This window comes from Camponotus floridanus, unplaced genomic scaffold (assembly GCF_003227725.1).
Source record: "Camponotus floridanus strain SB8 unplaced genomic scaffold, Cflo_v7.5 scaffold28, whole genome shotgun sequence".
In the NCBI taxonomy this organism is placed as follows: Eukaryota; Metazoa; Arthropoda; class Insecta; order Hymenoptera; family Formicidae; genus Camponotus; species Camponotus floridanus.
The window spans coordinates 227042-247600 of NW_020229414.1; the positions used below are offsets into that span (position 1 = coordinate 227042).

Consider the following 20559-nt stretch of genomic DNA (forward strand, 5'->3'; position numbering starts at 1 on the left):
AGTGGAACGCATTTATTTTCACATATAATATAATATTCGTTCTGAGTTCTGTGATAAATATGTAATTAATAAAGTTTATGAAAAGGTATATTATACAAAGAAACTATAAAAAAATTCTCATTTCTCTTTTCTAAAAAATCATTTTAAAAGATTTTTCTAAACTAGGTCATGTCGGCTTATTGGCTATTCATGGAGGCGATAGAAAATCGCTGAAAACCGAGAACGGACACTTTTACGTCCTTCGAAACACGTGTCGTTCAATTCTAATGTCGATTGAATCGACGCGCGAAGTTTTCCGAGACCACGGCTCTGAAATGAGTTAAGAATAACTTCCACCTTAATAAGTAAAGCACGAAAACTTCTCCGCGCAGAAGTCGTTCGCGTGCTTATTTCTATCCAGGTTCTTATCCAGATAAAGCTAAAGGACTTCCGGGCGCATAATAATAGAGATCGATTTGACATAAGCGACACGTGTACTCGAGTATATAAAAATGACCAACTTCGATTGCAGTTAAAAGAAAAGTTATTAATGATGATTATTAATGATCAGGTCGTTGCGAAACTACAAGCAATAATTGGAAAACATTTTGCACAATTTTTTATACATTTTTATTTTAAATTTGTTAAGCTATTCAGATTTATTTTTTTGGAAAACACAAAGATTATATAATTAGTATTTTTTTATTATTTATAAAATATAACAATCTAGAAGTATCCTTACGAAGTAAATTTCGAGACTTTGTTAATATTGAAACAATTTATTTTATTATTTTCTTTTTTTATCTATCTTTTATAAATTTTTGAAATTTTGTCATTTTTAAATAGATATTATCTGAAAATGTTAATTTATGATTTACCTTTTTTTATGTTTTCCATTCGGTACTTGATTATGTCGACTGTAATACCATATTGCCAGAGTAAGATTAAAATTTGATGGTTATCGATGATAAACTTGATATACAGTAACTGATGCGCACATATTTTAAGAATCTCGTTTAGATTTCATCTATATAGAAATATATAGAGATAGCATCATACATTATATTTAGAGATAAACCAGCATTATATTTGTTATTATATATTATTATTAACGTATTCGTAAATGCTAACGATGCGACAGTAATTAAGTTTTAACAGTAACTAATTCACATTACACTTATGTATATGATAATAAATCGTTTGATTGCTTCCAATTTTAATTAATGAAATTTTTTTTGTATCAAAAACAATAATTGTTTCGAGTATATAAATATTTATTCTTAATTATCATTCGCTATGTTTAATTAATTCGATAACTATGTTATCTTAAAACGTTGACTTTGGATGTGGAAATTGAGCTGGACTTGCAGCTAGACAAGAGTATAGAAATCCAGATGTTATGAGATATAAAAGGATGGACTGCGACAATTGCTATAATTGACAGTTTTTCTCATGATCCCGCTCGCGATTCTGTGATACAGGCACGTTTCTTCGTCGTCTCGTCGAGACCCATGTCACATGATATCGCGCATTATCATAGATATTGGCCGAGGGTTTTAGCTTAAGGGTTTCGGTTCGCGTTAACGGTCCTCATAAATAAAAAATACCGTTCCGCGGCATGAAATCCGCCGCGGATGGAACGGCATCTTCGCCAGGAGTATTCCGTCTCTTCAGTCGAAGAGACGAGAAGCCTCGTTTCTCCATTCTTCCCATCCTTTCAAAAAATACGCGGATTCTTCCACTTTACGCTCGATACGGTAATGCCACTTACGTTCTCTATATCGATGCTACTTTGAAGAAGCCAATTTTTCTTCTTCGATGCAACTTTTCTCTCTGTGGCTTTTATATATTTTCCAGGTGCATAAGATGTGCATGATTTCAAAAAAAAAAGGCTAAAGTTTTTTTTTCGAATTCATTATTGGCACACAATGATAAGATTATGCAAAAGTAGTGAGAAAGAATGCGTGTAAATCAGATTGTTAGCTTCATAGAAAATACAAAAATTTATAACTATGTATTAAAATTATATATTATTTATATTTCAAAAAAAATACAGCGCATTCTTCTTTTTTTAATATTTTTGTGAAATCATTCTTTTAATGAAATATATTTTCATAAACAGGTAATATTATGTATTCAGAGAAATATACATAAAGCAAACTTTACTTTATAAACAAATACTAAAACAATAGAAAATTAATGTTACTTGTATAATAAATACATGAAAAAATTGATACATGAAAAAATTTAATGTTATTATTAAAATATATTAATATCTTATGCAACGGCGTATCTAACGTATCTAGCGTAAAAGTGGATTTCTTCCAGTGCTACACTCTTTATATTGGAAAACCATATAATAAATTACAATGTCTCTTCCAGCACATCGTGTTCAATAATCCCTTCAATAATCCCTTCGATTTTCTCTTGTTCGTCGGTAGTTTGATAAAAGTTGATCTTTGCGAAATTGTAGAGAAAAGTAAGAAAGAGAGAAGAAGAAAAAAGAGAGAGCAATTTATAAAAGTGCCGCTACATATAATATATAGTATAAATGAGCCGCTTTTTCTTTAACTTTAAGAATAATTTCCTAGAAAATTTTCGAAAGAAAATATTGGAATAACGTCGAGAAATTCTTTTCTCGACGTTATCCAAAAGGTTCACGTCTCTACGAGACGTTCAAATTGCATAATAATCAACTGGAAATGGAAAAATTGGATCAAAAGTTCTTAACCCTTTCTCTTTTTCAAAGATGATGATATCTGAATAGAGCGTGTGAGCTCTCTACTTATGTTAGCTTCAGCAAAACTTTCACAATTCAATTCTATGGGTGGCGCGAACTTCGTTGTGAATCATTCTTCAGGTCACCCTCGCGTGGGTGATACTAGACTAGTAATGGAAACCCGTTGCACTACGTAGGGCAATATTTCATATACCTTAATGGAATAGTACAGGGATTTCGTATTATTCTCCTGGCGATAATATAAGTTTGTGCGGTGCATACGTAATTGGAAATTTTGTACTATATCGATTACATGTATGAACGCACACATAGTAATTGCGGCGCAATTAATTATCCATTTAGTAATTCAATTAATTACATGTGTTATTAATCAATTACTTATTTAATTAATGGCATATTCTCATCTGTTTCGTTCAATAGGGTCGCGTGAACTGCATTGTTCTTCATATCACGCAATTTTATCACATACAATCATTTTGAATTAATGTAGGTACTGCCTAATAGAGAGCTATAATTTGTTGTATAAAATATTTCATTTATATTAAAGATATAATTTGTGCTAATTTATATATGTGATAAATTAAACTGATTTAATCATAACTTATGATATTGCGATAGATATCATAATCATTTAATTAACGAGAAGTTTTAATATATACAGCTTCACTTTTTCTTTAACAAACTTCTATAAATTTCTTTTAAAACTAGTAGATTAATGCAGATATAAATTGCTTTTTTACTTTTACTGTGTTTTTGAGGAATCCGATTAAATTTATCATAAAGAAAAAAATGTTTCATCTCATGTTTCTACTCTTTATAGCTTCGCAAAAAAATAATTACATATATTATAGATTAAATTTTATTATCAAATTATCTTGTCGAAATCAATAATCATGGAATTTTAATTGTTTGAAATGATTATTTAAAAAAAATTATATATACATATTTCCTCAAAACACAGTAAAAGCAGAAAAGCAATTTATTGCACTAATCTACTTGTTTTAAAAGAAATTTATAGAAGTTTGTTAAAGAAAAAGTGAAGCTGTATCATTCTGTGTAATACAAACTTCGAAAAAATAATAGACATTATTTGAAATAAAAACTTCAAAAATTTTGTTCTGATTCAGTTTCTGACTCAGATTTTGTTTCGATGATTTCAATTTTAAAAATAAATCTATTAATAAGTGGCTTCATTTTTCTCATAATGGAAATAGAGGAACCGTTAATATATATATTGCAATTTAAAAGAAGGCATTGAATGAATTATTAATGTATCGTAAGAATTACTCTGAAATTTTCAGTTTTGTATGCCAAAATAAAGGGATATTTTCCATCTAAAGCCGAAATTTAATTTCCAACGGCAAACTTTGTTACCGCGAAATCGATAATAGGTTGCTCTGCGCAAAGAGATATTCGTTGAATTATTAATACAAAAAATCCTCATGCATACGCAAATCTTGTATTTTACGGGCTCGCAATTTCTGACGAAGGAACATAAGGAAAGCAATACCTATCTCCTGAAAAAAGAACGGATCGTCCTAACTTACTTTATTTATTTAACGGGGAAAATCGAAATCGGTGATCAAATCGATTGCACGATCGTGTTACCTTTTAATTGTTGATGGATTCTGTATTTATGTAAACTTGCCGATTCTACTTCGGAGATTCAATCTTTACTCTCAGTTGACCCGATCGTGAAATAAAGGATAATTGAGAGACCCATAACACGTGCGATCGAGAAAATACGTTCAATTTTTAAAAGGGGATCAATTTTTAAAAGCGTACGCGAGCATTTTCTCGATAAGTTTGTCTGTGAAAAATTGTGAAAATAACGATTTATAATAATCGAACGATTATATTCTCCATGAATTGCAATTCAGCCGTTAATATATGTAGTTTAGCATCATATCGAATATATTGCACATTGCGACATGAAAATTGTGTCGGATAATCCGGATGTTAATGATACGGCAACAATGAACGTAGAAATCCGATAGAGAACTTGTTATAATTGGAGCGTTGTCTCGAAACGTTGAACATCCTGAAAATGTTAATAGACGTAGTGCATATATATATATATATATATATATATATATATATATATATATATATACATATTGCCAATCCGTAAATCGATGCATTATTATGGCATCGCGGTGCCACATTATAAATAGACGAGAACGGACAAGAAAATTCGCATTAATAGCTTGATGCCGGTAATCATTAATTTCAAAATTAATTCCAAATCGCTATCGCAATCGTTATAATCGTTACGCAACGATTATCCGATTATTTTATAAAAAATTAATTATACACACATAATAAACAATAAAATATTATTAAATAATCACACTCTTTTTTTCTATATAAATTGAACAAATTTGCTTTTTTTCTTTTTTTTTCATCAGAAAATTTGTATATATTTCAAATGTAATAAAATCGTATAAAAATAAAACGTAAATGTATAAAATTTGTTTTTCATTGCATCGTGATTATTTTTTTAAAACATAATAGTATCCGCATGATATAGTTAATAAAAATTTTTCGAAATTAATTTACTGAAGCAAGTCCTTTCTCTCCTTATTAAGGTAGATAATAAAACAAAATATTGCGTCGTATAAAAATTTAGTTAGGAAGATTATAATGTCTAAAACTTACAGAAATAATACACGCCGTTACTCTCGATAAAAATTTAAGAGATAACAAAATCTGAACTTATCTTTGGTAAAATTTAAGAGATGTATAAAACGCGCGACACAGACGAGAGAGAAAGAGAGAGACGGGAAGTATTTTAGCATCGAATGTCACACGAGTTTGTAACTCTTCTACCAAGATCACAAATCAGTCAGGAGCAAATGGGACATGGTATAAACTGAAACGGGTACGCTCATAAATCCACGGAAATGGAGATACTTGTGCTGTTTTCGGACCAGACACGATATGTTCAACGGATACGGATTGCGAGAGCTTAACGTATGTCGAAGCATTAATTTTCCGCTTACGAAAAAACTGCAATTCCACAAGTTCAAACAATGAGCATGCCAGATGTACGCCGATTATTGAAAGACTCAAGACCTACTAAGTTTTTATCAAATTATTTACGCATCTTCAATGTACCGTGCCCTCTCTATCAACTTTAATACTTTTAACTTTAAGACTTTTAAAGTAAAATATTAAAGCAATCGAATATTATGTTGATTTTTCAAAAATAATATTCGATTGCTTATAAAAGTAATAATTTACTTTAAACAGACAATAAATAGAAACATTCGAAGGAGATTCAATTTTAATCGAAATTTTAAAAACCTGGCCTATTCCTTGACTAACACTTGGATCATTCTCTTTTCAATTAATGCCCAATGCGAGGATGCAAATACGTATTCGAATACTCCTTACGGTGAAATATGTCTATTTAATATATCGCCAGCGCCTAATCGTAACGTCAGTTGCTCTAGGGGAGAGCTTGGCAAGATCCAATTGAAAATTTATCCGAGCCATCTAATCCACTTGCGAACCGACTACCGATTGTACGTCGAATTTCAACGGCGGATCGCTCGCAATCTATCGAATTCCGCGCGTGCACGTCGTTATTAACGTACCGAGTGAAGTACGTGAGAGCGCAACGCGCACGGCTGTCAGGCTCCTCTCGAAAAGGAGCAGTCGATCGATCAACGACAACGACGACGAGAATATTACAGATACAGCTACTGACAATGAATAGACTATGTACACTTTCTATACAATAGCCCATTATACTGCAAGGGAATAGATCTTCTCTAAGCATCGTATCACTAATCAAATCGACATGTCTTCTATTTCCATGCCTGATTGAAATTGCGATTAAATCTTAAAAAAATATACTTTTAGACTTTTTTATATGAATATCTGTTCAAATAAATATTCGTGAGTTATCCCTCTTTTGTGATTAGAAAGTCTCCAATTCTTTTATTCTTTATAATAACTATTGTCGACTTAGTGACTTTTTGTTTTTAATGCTAGAACTGTCATTGAAATATAATATCGGTATCTTTTCTATTTTTCTATAATATAAAAGTATTATATTTTGAAATTTTACATATATTTGGCTCTCTAACTTTTAATCACATCTCATATTTCTTTTCTATATCACTTATTCTATTTATATATCTTATTATATATATTTATATATCTTATTATATATAAAGAATTCGTAAAGTTTTACCTTATGTAGTCTTAAACAGATAATTTTCGCCGTGTCAAAAATAAAGCTGGTTGACATCAACTTTTTACAATAATGAATCTGCTGCAAACTCTTGTCTGCTTAACATCTTGCTTGCTAAAAATTTAATCAAAATAAATTATTATAAGATGTTAATACATGTATGATTGAAATTTTTAATTTGCTAAATTTAAATCGAAAAGATCGCTGAGAGAAAATATCGTAAACTTAGATATATCATTTAAAACTTAATGCCTCTAATATATAATTCTAGTATATACATATACAAATATACAAACTTAATTATTAAAATACATTAAAAATGCTATTGAAAAAATAAATTGTGAATGCAAAATCAAACGTAGTATTACTGAGCAATTTTTCGCTAAATTATAAAAGAGATTTCAAATTTTATTCCAGTGAAATTTTCATCTAAAATTTTTGGTTAAGTTATCTGCATGTAACTTTTTTTAAAGTTTTTCGAGTAATTTTATTAATTTGTTCCACCTGTAGTCATCTAATAATATTAAATATTGCAAAGCGCTCTATAAGCAATTAAACAATATTGTTAAAATATTGTTAAAATATAATTTACTTACATACGATTGAATATAAGCTTTGTTTTATTCATTTTTTCCGAAATCGAATCAATATCAAGTGTAATGAGATCGACGGAGCTGCTTAAAACTATTTCGTTGCATCACGTGTTGCACAAAATCGTCGCTGCGATGGCAGCATTGCATTATATTGTGCTAGGTTGCAAATAATCTCGCAATGTGTAAAAGAATCTAAAGTAAAACGAGCTTGTAAGTTTTTTTTATAATCATATATATAAACTGGAGATTTTAATCTTGTTATAAAATGCTCTTAGAGCGCCTCATGATTAATATTTTTAGATAATTGTCATATATAGGATGATTTGTGTAGAAAATTACAGATAACCTAAAAATTCTTATCTCAGAAATTTCTTTTTCAAACAAAATTTAGAATTATCTTTCTATAATTTTAAAAATATAAATACTCTGTAATTAAATCATTAAATATTTTATATTTAATCTTTAAAATTATTTGTCATTAAATATTCTTATATTTAATCTTTAAAATTATTTACTATTAAATACTGAAAAAATTGATCTGAAATTAAAATCTAAAATATATTGCAAATCAATTTATATTATTCAGTAGAATTTTGTAACAAATATAATATAAATATGTAAGATTTTATAACTAAAAGTGTCCTTTTTTTATCTTATAGGTCTTGACCAATTCAGGATTCAATTGGCAAAAAGAATCGATATCTTCACCGGAATTTATCTACAAACACTGGTGCCTGGAAATGGGAACGGGTGAATGACTTAAATTGAACATTTTATATGGTGGGTTCCTCCTAGCATAAATAAAATTAATTATTTTGTCTACAGATAGTCAAAATCAAAATATGCCAAAAGTTGACTTGTTGAAAGATGCAGAAAAACTCAAATTTACAGATATAATTTACATGAAACGCTTAGAGGAGCAAAATCTGCAAAGAGCAAAAAAAGTACTGAGATATCGTAAATCTAATAATCGTTTGGCTTTTGCCTTAACCTTTGGAGTCCTTGGGATTTATACATATACAATATATTCCGTTAAACAGGAAAAATTCTTAGATGATTTTGAGGAACCAGAAAAGACGATCGAGCTACCTAAATAGTTTGATTTTAAACGAAAAAATTTCATGTTTGCATAAACTTTTATGATAAAACTTTCGTATAATAGAATAGAGATGAGCATAAATAGATAAAGAATTTAAAGTTATTCTTTTCAAAGATTTCATATTCTATATTTATTTATTATTATTATATTTGTTTATAAGCACTGCATATTTACTTAAAAATGTCTGCTGCACGATTGCCGCCACTTCCTTCCATCCGAGACATATTAAAACTATACCGATTGAATGCTATAAAACGTTTGTCTCAAAACTTCCTTCTGGATCAAAGATTGATTGATAAAATTATATCAAAATCAGGACATCTTACTGGGAGTCAAGTATTAGAAGTTGGTCCTGGTCCAGGCGGATTAACTCGATCTATCTTAAAACAGGTTCCAAAACGATTAGTAGTCGTGGAAAAAGATCGTAGATTTAAGCCGACTTTAGACATGTTAGCGGACTCATTTGGTGCGATTAATGGACAAATGGACATAATATATGACGATATCACGAAAATTAATCTGGAAAATTTATTTCCAATGGAAGAAAAAAGAGATTGGGACGATAAAAATCCGGATATCTATATCATAGGCAATTTACCGTTCAATGTATCAACACCTCTCATAATTAAATGGCTACACGCGATAGCTGAACGTCGTGGACCTTGGGCATTTGGTAGAACGAAAATGACGTTAACATTTCAAAAAGAGGTAGCAGAACGTTTGGTGGCTGATGTCTCACATCATCAACGATGTAGACTATCGGTAATGGCACAAACTTGGACATTTCCAGTGCTTCGTTTTATTATACCTGGTAATCGAAAAATTTACTTCGTATTTATATAAATTTATTTTACGAATTTTTATTTGTAACTTTTAATTTATAATTCGCAGGCAGTGCTTTTGTTCCAAAGCCAGATGTCGATGTGGGAGTAGTATCGTTTACCCCTTTAGTCAAGCCGCGCACGCAACATGATTTTAAATTCTTTGAAAAAATAACGAGGCACGTGTTCAGTTTCAGACAGAAATACAGCATACGATGCATCGAGTAAGTTTATTTGCTATCTAATTCATTAATTGCGATAATAAATAAAATTATGACGAATAAAGTTTTTGTCATCATTTTTTGTTTCGCAGGACTTTATTCCCATTGGATTGTCGTAAGGAGTTAGGTCTAATGATGTATAAATTGTCTGACTTAGATCCAAAACTTAGGGCCTTCCAGCTTACTGTACATGACATCGACAGGCTAGCAACTGCTTATAAGTATCTGGTAGAGAAACATCCGGAGATCGGTTTGTACGAGTATCACGCGTCCCGTCACTTATTACCATTAAGTAATACGAGAGACATTGTAATCGAGGATTATGTGGAAACGCCGGAAGAAATGAGTATCTAACCAAGTTGGTTTTTTATACTCAAAAATATGCGAACACATCATATTTAAATTTTATTAAATTGCAGGTTTGTAATGCAGCAGACTAATTTGTTACAATAAATTTCGGTTATAGAATTGTGAAAACTTTTCTGTAAATATACATTTATATACATATATGATACTATGGCTTAGTTATTAAATAAAAATATAGTACAATGTACAGTTTGCATTTTTCCTTATGTTAGATGTAGTAAAAATGCTGTTAATTATTTTAAAAAATTTATATATATATATATATATATATATAATTGTAGAGAAAAAGAGAGAGATGTGTTCCTAATTTTATGAAAATCCTCAATGCTCACTGATTGTACGAGACAGTATTTATTATGATATTCTCTCTTTATAATTCACGCGATCATTATTCCTTTGATATTATTAATTTGCAAACCCTATTACCTCGGATTTAATAAAATCTATTCTATTATTGTCATTTTCATAAAGCGCGATACTGGAAAAAAGAATCGCAAATGAAAAATAAAAGGCGAATAAGGATCTTAATATTAATAAATAATCTGCGAGAAGAAAATGTTATACCCAATACACCGGTCGATATCACAGCTACTCGTTTTCTGGAGGATATAATTATAGATATTAAATAATATTCTATGCGTATAGAGATATGATATATAGATACTTAGAATTATTCATTAGGAATCGATGGAATCGTGCGCGAGTCAGCGTCACGTAACATTCTAATTACAGTGGACATAGGAAACTCAAGTTTCTGCAACGTACTGTAACGACCGAATGCAGGTGATTATACCTGAATTCGATAAAAACTAGACTTACGTGTTGCTCGTCGACAGTCGCGTGTCGATGAGCCGAGGAAATCCTTTGGTCCAGCGCGTTCTTTTTCTCTTTCTTTCTCCAAAAAATGATTACTTATTCTGGAGATCGTGTACGCATTCATGTAATTGTTTAGGACGTTTCCCGCTGTTGGAAATCTTATTTTCAAGATAAGCGTGTTCACGAACGACACACGCGGTAAAGTTACATACGCGTTTATTACATCTAAAGCTTTGTTAATTTCTTGCTACTCCGCAGATCATGATGTTGGGAAGGGCTCCTCGACGTTTACGCCAAGCACCGAGTGACTGTGCATGAGCCTGTAACGTTCTGCACCACCTTTTCGTTCTCGCGCCGTCCTCTGCCTATAATATAAATTAATTTGTCATTTTTATTTTCATCTCGTCGATAAATTTGCTCATAAATATCTTACTTTAAATATAAATGTCTCCTTGGAAGACAATTCTTGTATTTCGAAATAATCTTCGAGATCCGTTTCACAGCACACTATACATTTATCAAGATATAGCGGCTCCTGAATATGATAAGAAATATAGATTCATGATTATTAATATAATTAAGTATATATAAATATAAAAAATTACAATGGAATATGATAACTCACACGTAGTAAAGAATATCGTCCAAGTTTCTCTTTAACTAGAAGTAAAGTAGCTTCCTTGATCCCTATGTGCTTAGGAAAGAGCGAATCGTCGTTAAACTCAGGATACTCAGCGTTTGGCTGAAAATATGCGAATTTTGTTTATCTTGTACATAAAATTAGATACAAGAAATTGATAATATGTTTACCTTGCCGTTTGTGACAAGCATGGCAGTGACAGGTGCGAGTTTGACAGTTCGACCGCGTCTCCAATTATTATCAGTCGGCTGTGCCACCAGAAGACGCCCTTCGAGAACAAATCTAGCTTCCTCGTGAGCCCATTCCAAAATCTCGACAGCCATCTAGCATAAATTTTATTATCAATAGTAAATGACTAGAAATACATATTAATATTATTTTGTTTCAAAATTAAATAAGTACACGAAATAAATTTAATTGTATTACCTTTCTCAACTTGATATTCACCATATCCTGTTCGCCGATGGGCCGTCTACCATTTTGGATAATCGATATTCTTCTCCATAATTTCGTCGATGTAACATCTTTCGCCTCCTATTATAATTAAACATATATTATCTCTTTTCACGAAACAATTTTTTGCATCATATTACGCAACTTGTACTTACAGCATTCATGTGTTCCAAGTGTAATTCGATGTTCGTTTGAGCTTGCTTAAGTCTCTTTTTAGCTTCTTGGATATCGGGCCGAACAGAAGGCGTTGCCTTGAGCAAACGTGCCAACAGAAGCGGATATTTCGTAACTCTTTGGACAGGAACCTGAAAAAAGTAATTAAAAATAAGATGCATTTTTCTTCTCTCTCTAATAATTAGCTATAATTAGAGAATTAAGAGACTAATCAGAAGATTACATGACGTTACCATTAAGAAGGAGTTCAAATTCATTCTTCGCAAAACCGTGTTTTCCATTTGAGAAACCCTGAGGAAAATGCGTAAAAGCTCCTTTTCCTTTTCCAAGTTTTGCAATAATAAGCTAGCACTGCCTTGGCGCGTGCAATAGCTCTCGAAAGCGTGAAGCATCCTCTCCGACTCGAGGAAGATCTTACCCAGGTCCACCGTCAGAAGATCCTCATCTCCGGATTCCTGTGCGATTGAAGAAACCGTATATAAATGTAAGTTGCAGCGTAAACTTTTTCAACATGTATGTGTCTAAAAGTAAAATAGATTTTTCGAGCGATGTTTTACCTGAGCGAGTTCCACGCTGTCCTTTAATTTCTCAGCCAAAACAATATTATGCTCGAGTAGCTCCTCGACGTTCAGAAAGATCGCCGACAGTTGCTCCGACGTGAGGAGACCCGCTCTTAGCATCGGTCGATGGAACTCCTCGAGTATGATCTGTAGATCTCTGCCGTACTTTTGCTCGGTCTCCACGATTTCCGTGATAATCTCTTTCCGCTCCGCGCGCTTCTTCGAACACTTCCGACACACGAAAGGCGCGTAAACCACGCCGCTGGAATAAACAAAATAGAAATATATCTATATACGATGCATTTGGTGATGATATTATTTAAAAATAATTTTATTAACGTCAAATGAAAGTGGATAGCGATAAAGTTCACGATCGAATTTGTATTCATAATCCATGATCGCAGATGAAAGTGACTGTCGCATGCAACTTGCCAGACGCAAGTGTATCGCATTATCCATTCATCAGACATTTCAACCGCGTTCTTCGATAACGAAGAACTTTCGCTTTCAGGCGGATAAAATCGATAGCCAGAGAAAGTCAGGCCCGCTGTCTCTTGCACTTGTCGCGTAATCTATCAGCACGAATTCCAAATACATCAATAATGTGAGAGAGAGAGAGACAGAGAGACAGAGTCCACCAGAGTTATCTCACTTTGATACAAGCACAATCAAAAGGCATAAGAAACGGTGCAAAAAAAGAAATGAATTAATCATGGCTTTTAAGAATTCGGTTCGGCGATAATTCAGAAAGAGAGGAAAAGGTTCCCCGATTAATTTCTCACGGCAAGAGAACCGGTGTTTAGATTACTGCGACGGATGCGGGTCGACCGCGAAAAATCCGCAACCGTAACAAAACGACATTCGTTCCTCGATCCGCGAGATTGCACCTCCAGGTGGTCGAAATAGGTAAAACGGCGTTTTATTCGAGAATTTATACTTTGTTCGGAGCGAAACGAGCGAATTCCGGAGCCAAACTCGCAGTAAACTGAATCTCTCACGATCGAAACCTAGCTAGCCGTGGAAGACACTCCCCGATGAGGATTTCGAACCGTTATATCTTCTCTCCGGATCATCGAGCGCTATCAGCGCGAATCCGGCTAAGAATGATAACAGTTTACGATTTACATGGATGTTGAACGCATTAAAAACAAGTTTCAGGAAACATTCGCGTTCATTTTGCGACTGAAACGGTTCGCGAAAAGCTATAAATGCGAGCTAAGTTGAAACGCTTGATTTCGCTTATTAATGTGTATCATTCGTGCATTAAATAATATACCGTCGTACGCGTAAAAGAAAAAAAGAAGAGAAAGATAAGCAGAATCGTTAATCACACGCGCGATCGTTTCTCGCAAACATATATTTCTCCAATGATTATTTATATAATTCTTGCTGTATGATTTAAAAGCAATATCTTTTTATCAGATACGATAGTTCCCAAGTGAATTACACAATTAATTAACTTTTACCGTAACTTTTATCCGCGACATTGGAAATACGATTATTAAGGTACATTCCAGTGTACATCTGCATAATATCGAAACATTGTAACGGTCTCTCAATCGCCAAGTCGAACTCTTGCAATCTACCTGTCCGTTATCAGAGGATCCAGTCGCTGCTCGCAATCCTCGCACAGCTTCGCAGTACCGGAGATCACTTGTGGTATCCCGCCCAGAAGGCTTCTTGGACCGGAAGAGACGTTATTGCCTGTTCTCCAGCGTCTCGCAACACCACGAGTGCTGCTGGCTTGACTGCTCTCGGATCCGACTCCGCTGTCGGTTCTCTCTATATCGACTGTTCTCGACTGCAAAAATAATATGCAAAAATAATATGCAGAATTCTGAGATTAGATCATAATGAGAAAGATTTAAAAATACATATTAAATATTAATAGACGTATCTAGGCATTTTTTAAATCTTGAAAAGAAAGCTTCTTTTTATAGATATTTATTCGCTGATTAATATTTACGCTATACTTACCTTTAACGTTTCCGGGGAGCTCGTTAGAATGATGTTACATTCCTCGCTGCTGTCGGATACGTTGGAAATCTGCGAGCTTTTAGAGCTGAGATCGCCCAGGCTCGTCTCCTTCTGCTCGTACAGAGCCTCCAAGTCTCTCTCGGCATCATCTTCCTCATCTTCGTCTTCGTCCTCGTCCTCTTCCGCAGGACGTGTGTGGTCTTTAGAGTCCATCAGAAAATTCAAGAGCTCGAATTTTGTGGAGATATTGTTCTCGTCCTCGGGCGACGTCGACATCTTCTTGAAGAAATCTTCGGGACTCTTGGACAAGTAGGCCTCGGCTAGATCCTCCGAATTGGATTTCTTGAAAACTTCCTCGGATAAATACGGGCCAAGAAATTGACCCGGCGACACTTTTTTGTAATATTCAACGTCGCCAAAATAAATTCTATCCTTGATGTAATCCTCCGTGGGTGGCGGACTCAGCGGCAATGGCGGTGGCTCGTCAGGTATCTCCTCGTAGATCGGTTCCTTAATTACTTCGTAGGGATTTTCCTCGAGAAAGAGATTCGTCGAGATGAAATCGCCGTCCGAGTTCAGGCTGGACGCTCGCGAGTAATTTGCTTCGAGAGTGGACTCGGAGCTTTCGTACTCTTTACTTTTCAGCAAACTTTGCTTCAAGATCTTCAGAATGACCTGACCGCTGTCCTCGTCAAGGATCTCGCCGTTCTCGCGAGCTTTTCGTAGGGAATCTTCAAGAAGCTTAGAAATCAGAGCTTCTTTCGACAAACCGGACGAATCTTCGACGTCTTTGAATCGCGTTTTAGACTCCGAACGCATCACTTTCTCGTCGGATGTGTAAAATCTCGAAGACTGATTAACTTCCGAAGACTTCATTTCGATGCTCAATCTCTTTTGTTTTTCGAAATTCGGCGCCGATTGTTCTGCGTGTCGACACAGCGAGGATATTTCTTCGCTGGTCGACGCAGGTGCTTCTTCGTTATTCGTCTTCGAGTTCGTCTTGCCTTCGACGACGTGATTATCCTTTCCAATCTGTTTAGGACGCGAGTCATCGTTTGCCGATTCCACTACAATATTCGATCTGTAATTCTCTAATATCACTAGAGTGCGATTCTCCGCGGAGCTCTGGATCTTCGGCGGATTCTCCGAGTTCACGGAGATCACAGTCGGATTACACACGCTATCTTCTCCACCGACGCTGATAGTCACTTTGTTATCCCGCGCCGATTCCCCATTTGTACTCTGATCACCGTTGATCAGGATGGATGTTCTTCTAGCGCCCTTTGAATTAGAATTCGGACCGATCTGCAACCGATGGACTAGCGGTGATGAACGCGGACTCACTGTGATCTTGCAGACGTTGTTCTCGGGGGAGTTGATCTCAATCTTTGAGGAACCGTACGAGCTCGTCGAGTTCCACGACGTTGTGGATGCCGATGAAATTGTTCTCCGATGGTCTTTAATCGAATTGACGGGACTCTCATCCGTATTGGAATCACCGATCTTGAAACGATGTCTTTGCCTGCCAGGTGGCGGGGACCAGCTGGTGGGTCTCATCGAGCGGAAATGCTCGTTGCTCACGTCGGAAATATCGCTACGCGCGTCCAATGGCGGGTCGGACTCCTTTTCGACATCGTCAACGCTTTTATTCTCGAGTACTATCTTAATGTTCTCACTCGCCTCGATCTCGCAACCGGACTCTTTAAGTTCGCCTGTTTCTGCCTCGACCTCTTCTGTCTTGTCTTTTCTTTCCAGCGGACTTTCCTTATCTGCGTCCTCGCGCGAGACTGCGCATGTACCCATGGGTGACGACGGCGACGGCGACGACGGCGACTTGATCTTCTTGCTCAGACTGAATCGCATCGTGTCCGAGAAGAGCACATCACCCGCCGAGACGTCCGGTCTACTGAATGACCGGTCGCTTTGGCTTCGTGTCAAGAGGGATTTTCTCGAGTTCTCTGCGGACGCAGTCAAATTAATCAATAAATAAAGCGAGTAATTGAAGTGACATGAAATTTTAATTCTCAATTATGCACAATGATTCTTCTTCTATAAAACGTCTTTTAATAATTATATTTGAGCAGAATATAAAAGGAAAAAAATGTTAAATGTCATGTTAATATCGATTGATATAGTATATACTTATAATGTATTTTTAATGATAGATTTATATTAAGAAAAATTTTAAAAATATTCAATCTAAATATAAATATTAAAATCAACTATCGAGATTTCCGATGAAACATTAATTATTCCCTTATTTGATATAAATATAGTTTTAGAATTTATTTATAAAATTGAATTAATGTGCTACGCTTGCAATAATGATTCTGCGAGAATCACGCAATCTATAATAAATATATAATTTTATGTTCGGTGATTTATTTTATATCTTTTCTTTGCGCTTTGTGTCAAATGTAACAGATACATTTCTCTCTTTCATAAAGCGAGAATTTCCGTTTATTTCATGACTCTCTGTCAAATGCCAGGAAGGAAAACCGCAGATGTGAAGCATGAAACTGGAATTGGATACGCGTGAAAAATATACTCGGTGATTTGATATCAAAATTTAGCCGGATGCACGTCTGAAGAAAGCTGATGCTTTTTATGTAGATTTATGACGATATCATTTTATAACAATGAATTCGCACAGGGAATTCATTCAAGTTACTCATTATGATATTATAATTGCATTTATATTCTTAAGGTTGAAAGATAATAAATTTACGTGAAAAAATTAATTATGTTGTATTTATAAACTATTTTAAATGAATTATATATTATTCCTTTTATCACACATATATTTCCATTAGATTAATATTTGCAATTAATTTTGAATTTATCACAAGCAGAAACTATTAAAAGCAAGACTATTAAAAGTTATTTACACTCATCAAATATCACGAACAAAGTTCTTCTTTAGTTAATCAACATAATCTCATCCAAACTCCATTCAATTGTCACCACGTGCGATGTATTCTCTGTACGCCAAGTTAATATAAAATTAACATCGAGGTTTTTCCCTTCAATTCGCATCTCTAACGATCGGTGAAAGTGTACTTTTGCGTAAACGAGCTCATAATTTCTCGCCTCGAGAAAATTCAAACGGTTTTTCCGCGGCTGCTCCACTTTATGCAGCCGCCAGGAATTTCTGAGCATGTGATTACTTGGTCGCAAAAGCGATTGCGCAAATCACCGATCCGCTTCGTTTATGGCTTTATGGCTCGGATCAATCTCACGTACGGAAAAGGATGATCTATCGTCGCTGCGAAATTTTGCGAAGCTAATTATAAGCGTTGTGCCGCAGCAGCTAATCAATTTTCTCTACGCGGATTTAACTACGTCATCGAATTTGACGCTAAATAGTTTAAATTATAAAGTAAAAAAAATTAATGAATAGTAAAAAATAATGAATGGATGCTTCTTATTTTTCCAGTTCATTTGTAATTTTAAGATATTATGAGATCGAAAATTTATATCTCTATTTTCTTGACTTTTAAAATATAAATAAAATATAAATTTTATCTAAATTATTATTTAATTTTAAATTAATAATAATGTATAATTTCATTCTAAATTAAAAATAAAATTATATAAACATTTTGCTAGAAATGTGAAGATAATTAAAATTTGTTATTGAAAAACACAAAACGCATTCAAGTTTCAAGCACTTGTGTAGCAAATAAGATACTCTCGCAAAAAAGAACATCTCATGCACTTTTACCGAATATCTATAAGCTAGTAAAACACACAATGAAGCAAAAAAAATTCAGAAATGGCAAACAGAAAGAAAAAGGTGCGGCAATGTTTAAAAAGAACGTCATTTTTAAAGATCCTAGACAATGAGACAATGCTCTTTGAGTAAAAAAAAAACGCTAAATGATGAAGCAACAAGGTTCCTCGTTCATGCAAGGATTTATATCGCCAAGCATAAAACGAGCGTAAAAGAAGGTTTATGATATACGGATCGTGAATCGTCCCGGTGTGAAAAAGGATTATCGAGCCTCATGTAGTCGGTGCAAAAGAGTGAAAACATGAGATCTCTCCTTCTCTCTCTTTCTCTTTAAAAAGCATAATTACACGGTTATAGACCATGCGCGCGGATCAAGGGAACGAACCGATGATTTATGAGACCCGTGGGTAAACAACGACGGCGCGAAGGAGTCAAGGTTCCCAACTCGAGATACTCGATCAGATGCATCTATTACAGGCGCAGCACGTGGCTGATGCAGCGAACATTCGAGCATAATGATCGATAGTTTCTTTGAAAATTCTTCAAACACACGCATCAGAGAAAATCTTTTTCTCTTCCGTTTATCCATGTGCTCAGTATTTTTTCATTTATTGTTTTTCCAACTACTTATAAGTAACACATAAATTGTATATTAATTCAATTTCAACGTGTAATACATGTATATATTAAATTTTTTTCTATTCTCAATCTACATCTTATATCAATATTTTTCTCTAGTTGGTGGAAAAAATTCAGAAAAACACATGCAATAAAAAAATTATATTCAAAAAATATATTCAAAATATTATTAACTAAATAAAAATAAATAACAAAAATAAAAATGGCATGAAAACTTGAATTTCTACATATTTCGAACGTGATCCAAATCGTGCAACAGGTGGGTTTCAACTTAATTACGACAAGACCGGCTGCAGTTATTAATTTCCAAAGTGGAAAGAGCGTAGCGAAAGCAATCCTTTATGTGAATCATCGTCATTCAGTCATTATTACATTATATCTGAATTATTGTATGCGCAATAATGAGAAACTGATGAAAATAATTCACGATTTGTATCGCGCGCGTGTATGAAACAGATTGTAGTCCCGAAGAGGAGAAATGAACGTAAAAAGATTCGCGCCTGGGAAAAGAAATCGGCATTTAGGTTTTATAATTCGAACGCATCGCGCTCGCTCGTGCTTGAGCTTAGAAAGTAGACTGGGAATAGTTAATTAAAACGCCGTGAAGGAAGACTGGAGATGAACGTGTAAAACAATGAATGGAGAGGTACTCTATATTTTTAAAATACTGCATATATATTATACATATAAATTTAAATTTATATAAATTTCAAGCAACAGAGATATTAATATCAAGAAATTATTTATTGCACAAAGTAATAATTAAAACTCGAAAATATTTTGAATTTAAATTTTAAATTTTAATTATATTTGATTTATATTTATATTTTAAATTTTTTAATTATATTTGATTTATATTTATATTTTAAATTTTAATTATATTTGATTTATATTTATATTTTAAATTTTAATTATATTTATATTTTTAATTTAATATTCATTAAACGTACAAATGTGAATATACAAATTTTTACAATTGAAGAGTTTCACGTATATATAATTAATGTCACGCATATAATTAATGATTATTTTCATAAATTGCGTTCAATGACTTTACCCTTAAAATTGATGACTTAAACTGATGTATTAAACATATACTCGTATGTATGCGAGCGTGTTTATTAGATATGAAGGTGGATATGAAGAAGAGATAAAAGTGCATCGTGTCCATGAGACGTTTCTTCGTATTGCTCGCTTGCGGTTATCTAACACCACCGTCACCACGCAGTGCATTTACACCGGAAACACGATCACCGGAAGTCATCGTAGGGGATTTGTTTTATTCTCCGTTACACATTCACATACCGCCGCAAGTGTAAAGATACACAACCGCATTTCACGAGCAATCATGAACAGAGATCAGGCACAAGACACGTTTATGAAGAACAAAAAATTTGCTCTGAAATGTCTTATATTACCTTTTCTTACAAATAGTTTATTTCTATCTTTCTGTCCTTTTTCTAAAAAATAAATCATATAATATTTAAAAAACGAAGAGAGAGTCATGTAAATTTTCTTATTAAAAACATAAAACTTTATGCATATAA

The 20559-nt window shown here is 33.6% G+C and overlaps 3 protein-coding genes across 6 annotated transcripts in view; 2 read left to right on the forward strand and 1 right to left on the reverse strand.

Moving 5' to 3' along the window:
• The window catches only part of LOC109609849 (cytochrome c oxidase assembly factor 3, mitochondrial), a 134015-nt gene extending 125312 nt beyond the window's left edge, over window positions 1-8703 (forward strand). Inside the window, exons 1-3 of one of the 2 annotated variants that reach the window (XM_020026884.2) lie at window positions 7653-7723; window positions 8173-8263; window positions 8339-8703. In XM_020026884.2, the coding sequence (XP_019882443.2) occupies window positions 8254-8263; window positions 8339-8610 (282 nt within the window). In that variant the 5' untranslated portion in view covers window positions 7653-7723; window positions 8173-8253 and the 3' untranslated portion in view covers window positions 8611-8703. Of the gene's footprint in view, window positions 1-7652; window positions 7724-8172; window positions 8264-8338 lie in introns of those variants that run through there. The other variant, XM_025409674.1, reaches the window with a different exon arrangement.
• Window positions 8704-8723: 20 nt separating this feature from the next.
• Window positions 8724-10230, forward strand: LOC105249149 (dimethyladenosine transferase 1, mitochondrial). The gene is made up of 3 exons (XM_011254410.3): window positions 8724-9423; window positions 9504-9657; window positions 9747-10230. The coding sequence occupies exons 1-3, from the start codon at window positions 8793-8795 to the stop codon at window positions 10006-10008; spliced, it is 1047 nt and encodes a 348-aa protein (XP_011252712.1). The 5' UTR covers window positions 8724-8792; the 3' UTR covers window positions 10009-10230.
• Window positions 10231-10292: 62 nt separating this feature from the next.
• LOC105249147 overlaps window positions 10293-20559 on the reverse strand; it is a 105342-nt gene continuing 95075 nt past the window's right edge. For all 3 annotated transcript variants that reach the window (XM_011254402.3, XM_011254401.3, XM_011254399.3), the window contains 10 exons: window positions 14641-16598; window positions 14250-14464; window positions 12661-12925; window positions 12337-12558; window positions 12085-12234; window positions 11903-12010; window positions 11647-11799; window positions 11462-11578; window positions 11270-11371; window positions 10293-11201 (listed from right to left, as the gene is read on the reverse strand). In XM_011254402.3, coding sequence (XP_011252704.1) covers window positions 11073-11201; window positions 11270-11371; window positions 11462-11578; window positions 11647-11799; window positions 11903-12010; window positions 12085-12234; window positions 12337-12558; window positions 12661-12925; window positions 14250-14464; window positions 14641-16598 — 3419 coding nt within the window. In that variant the 3' untranslated portion in view covers window positions 10293-11072. The remainder of the gene's footprint in view (window positions 11202-11269; window positions 11372-11461; window positions 11579-11646; window positions 11800-11902; window positions 12011-12084; window positions 12235-12336; window positions 12559-12660; window positions 12926-14249; window positions 14465-14640; window positions 16599-20559) is intronic.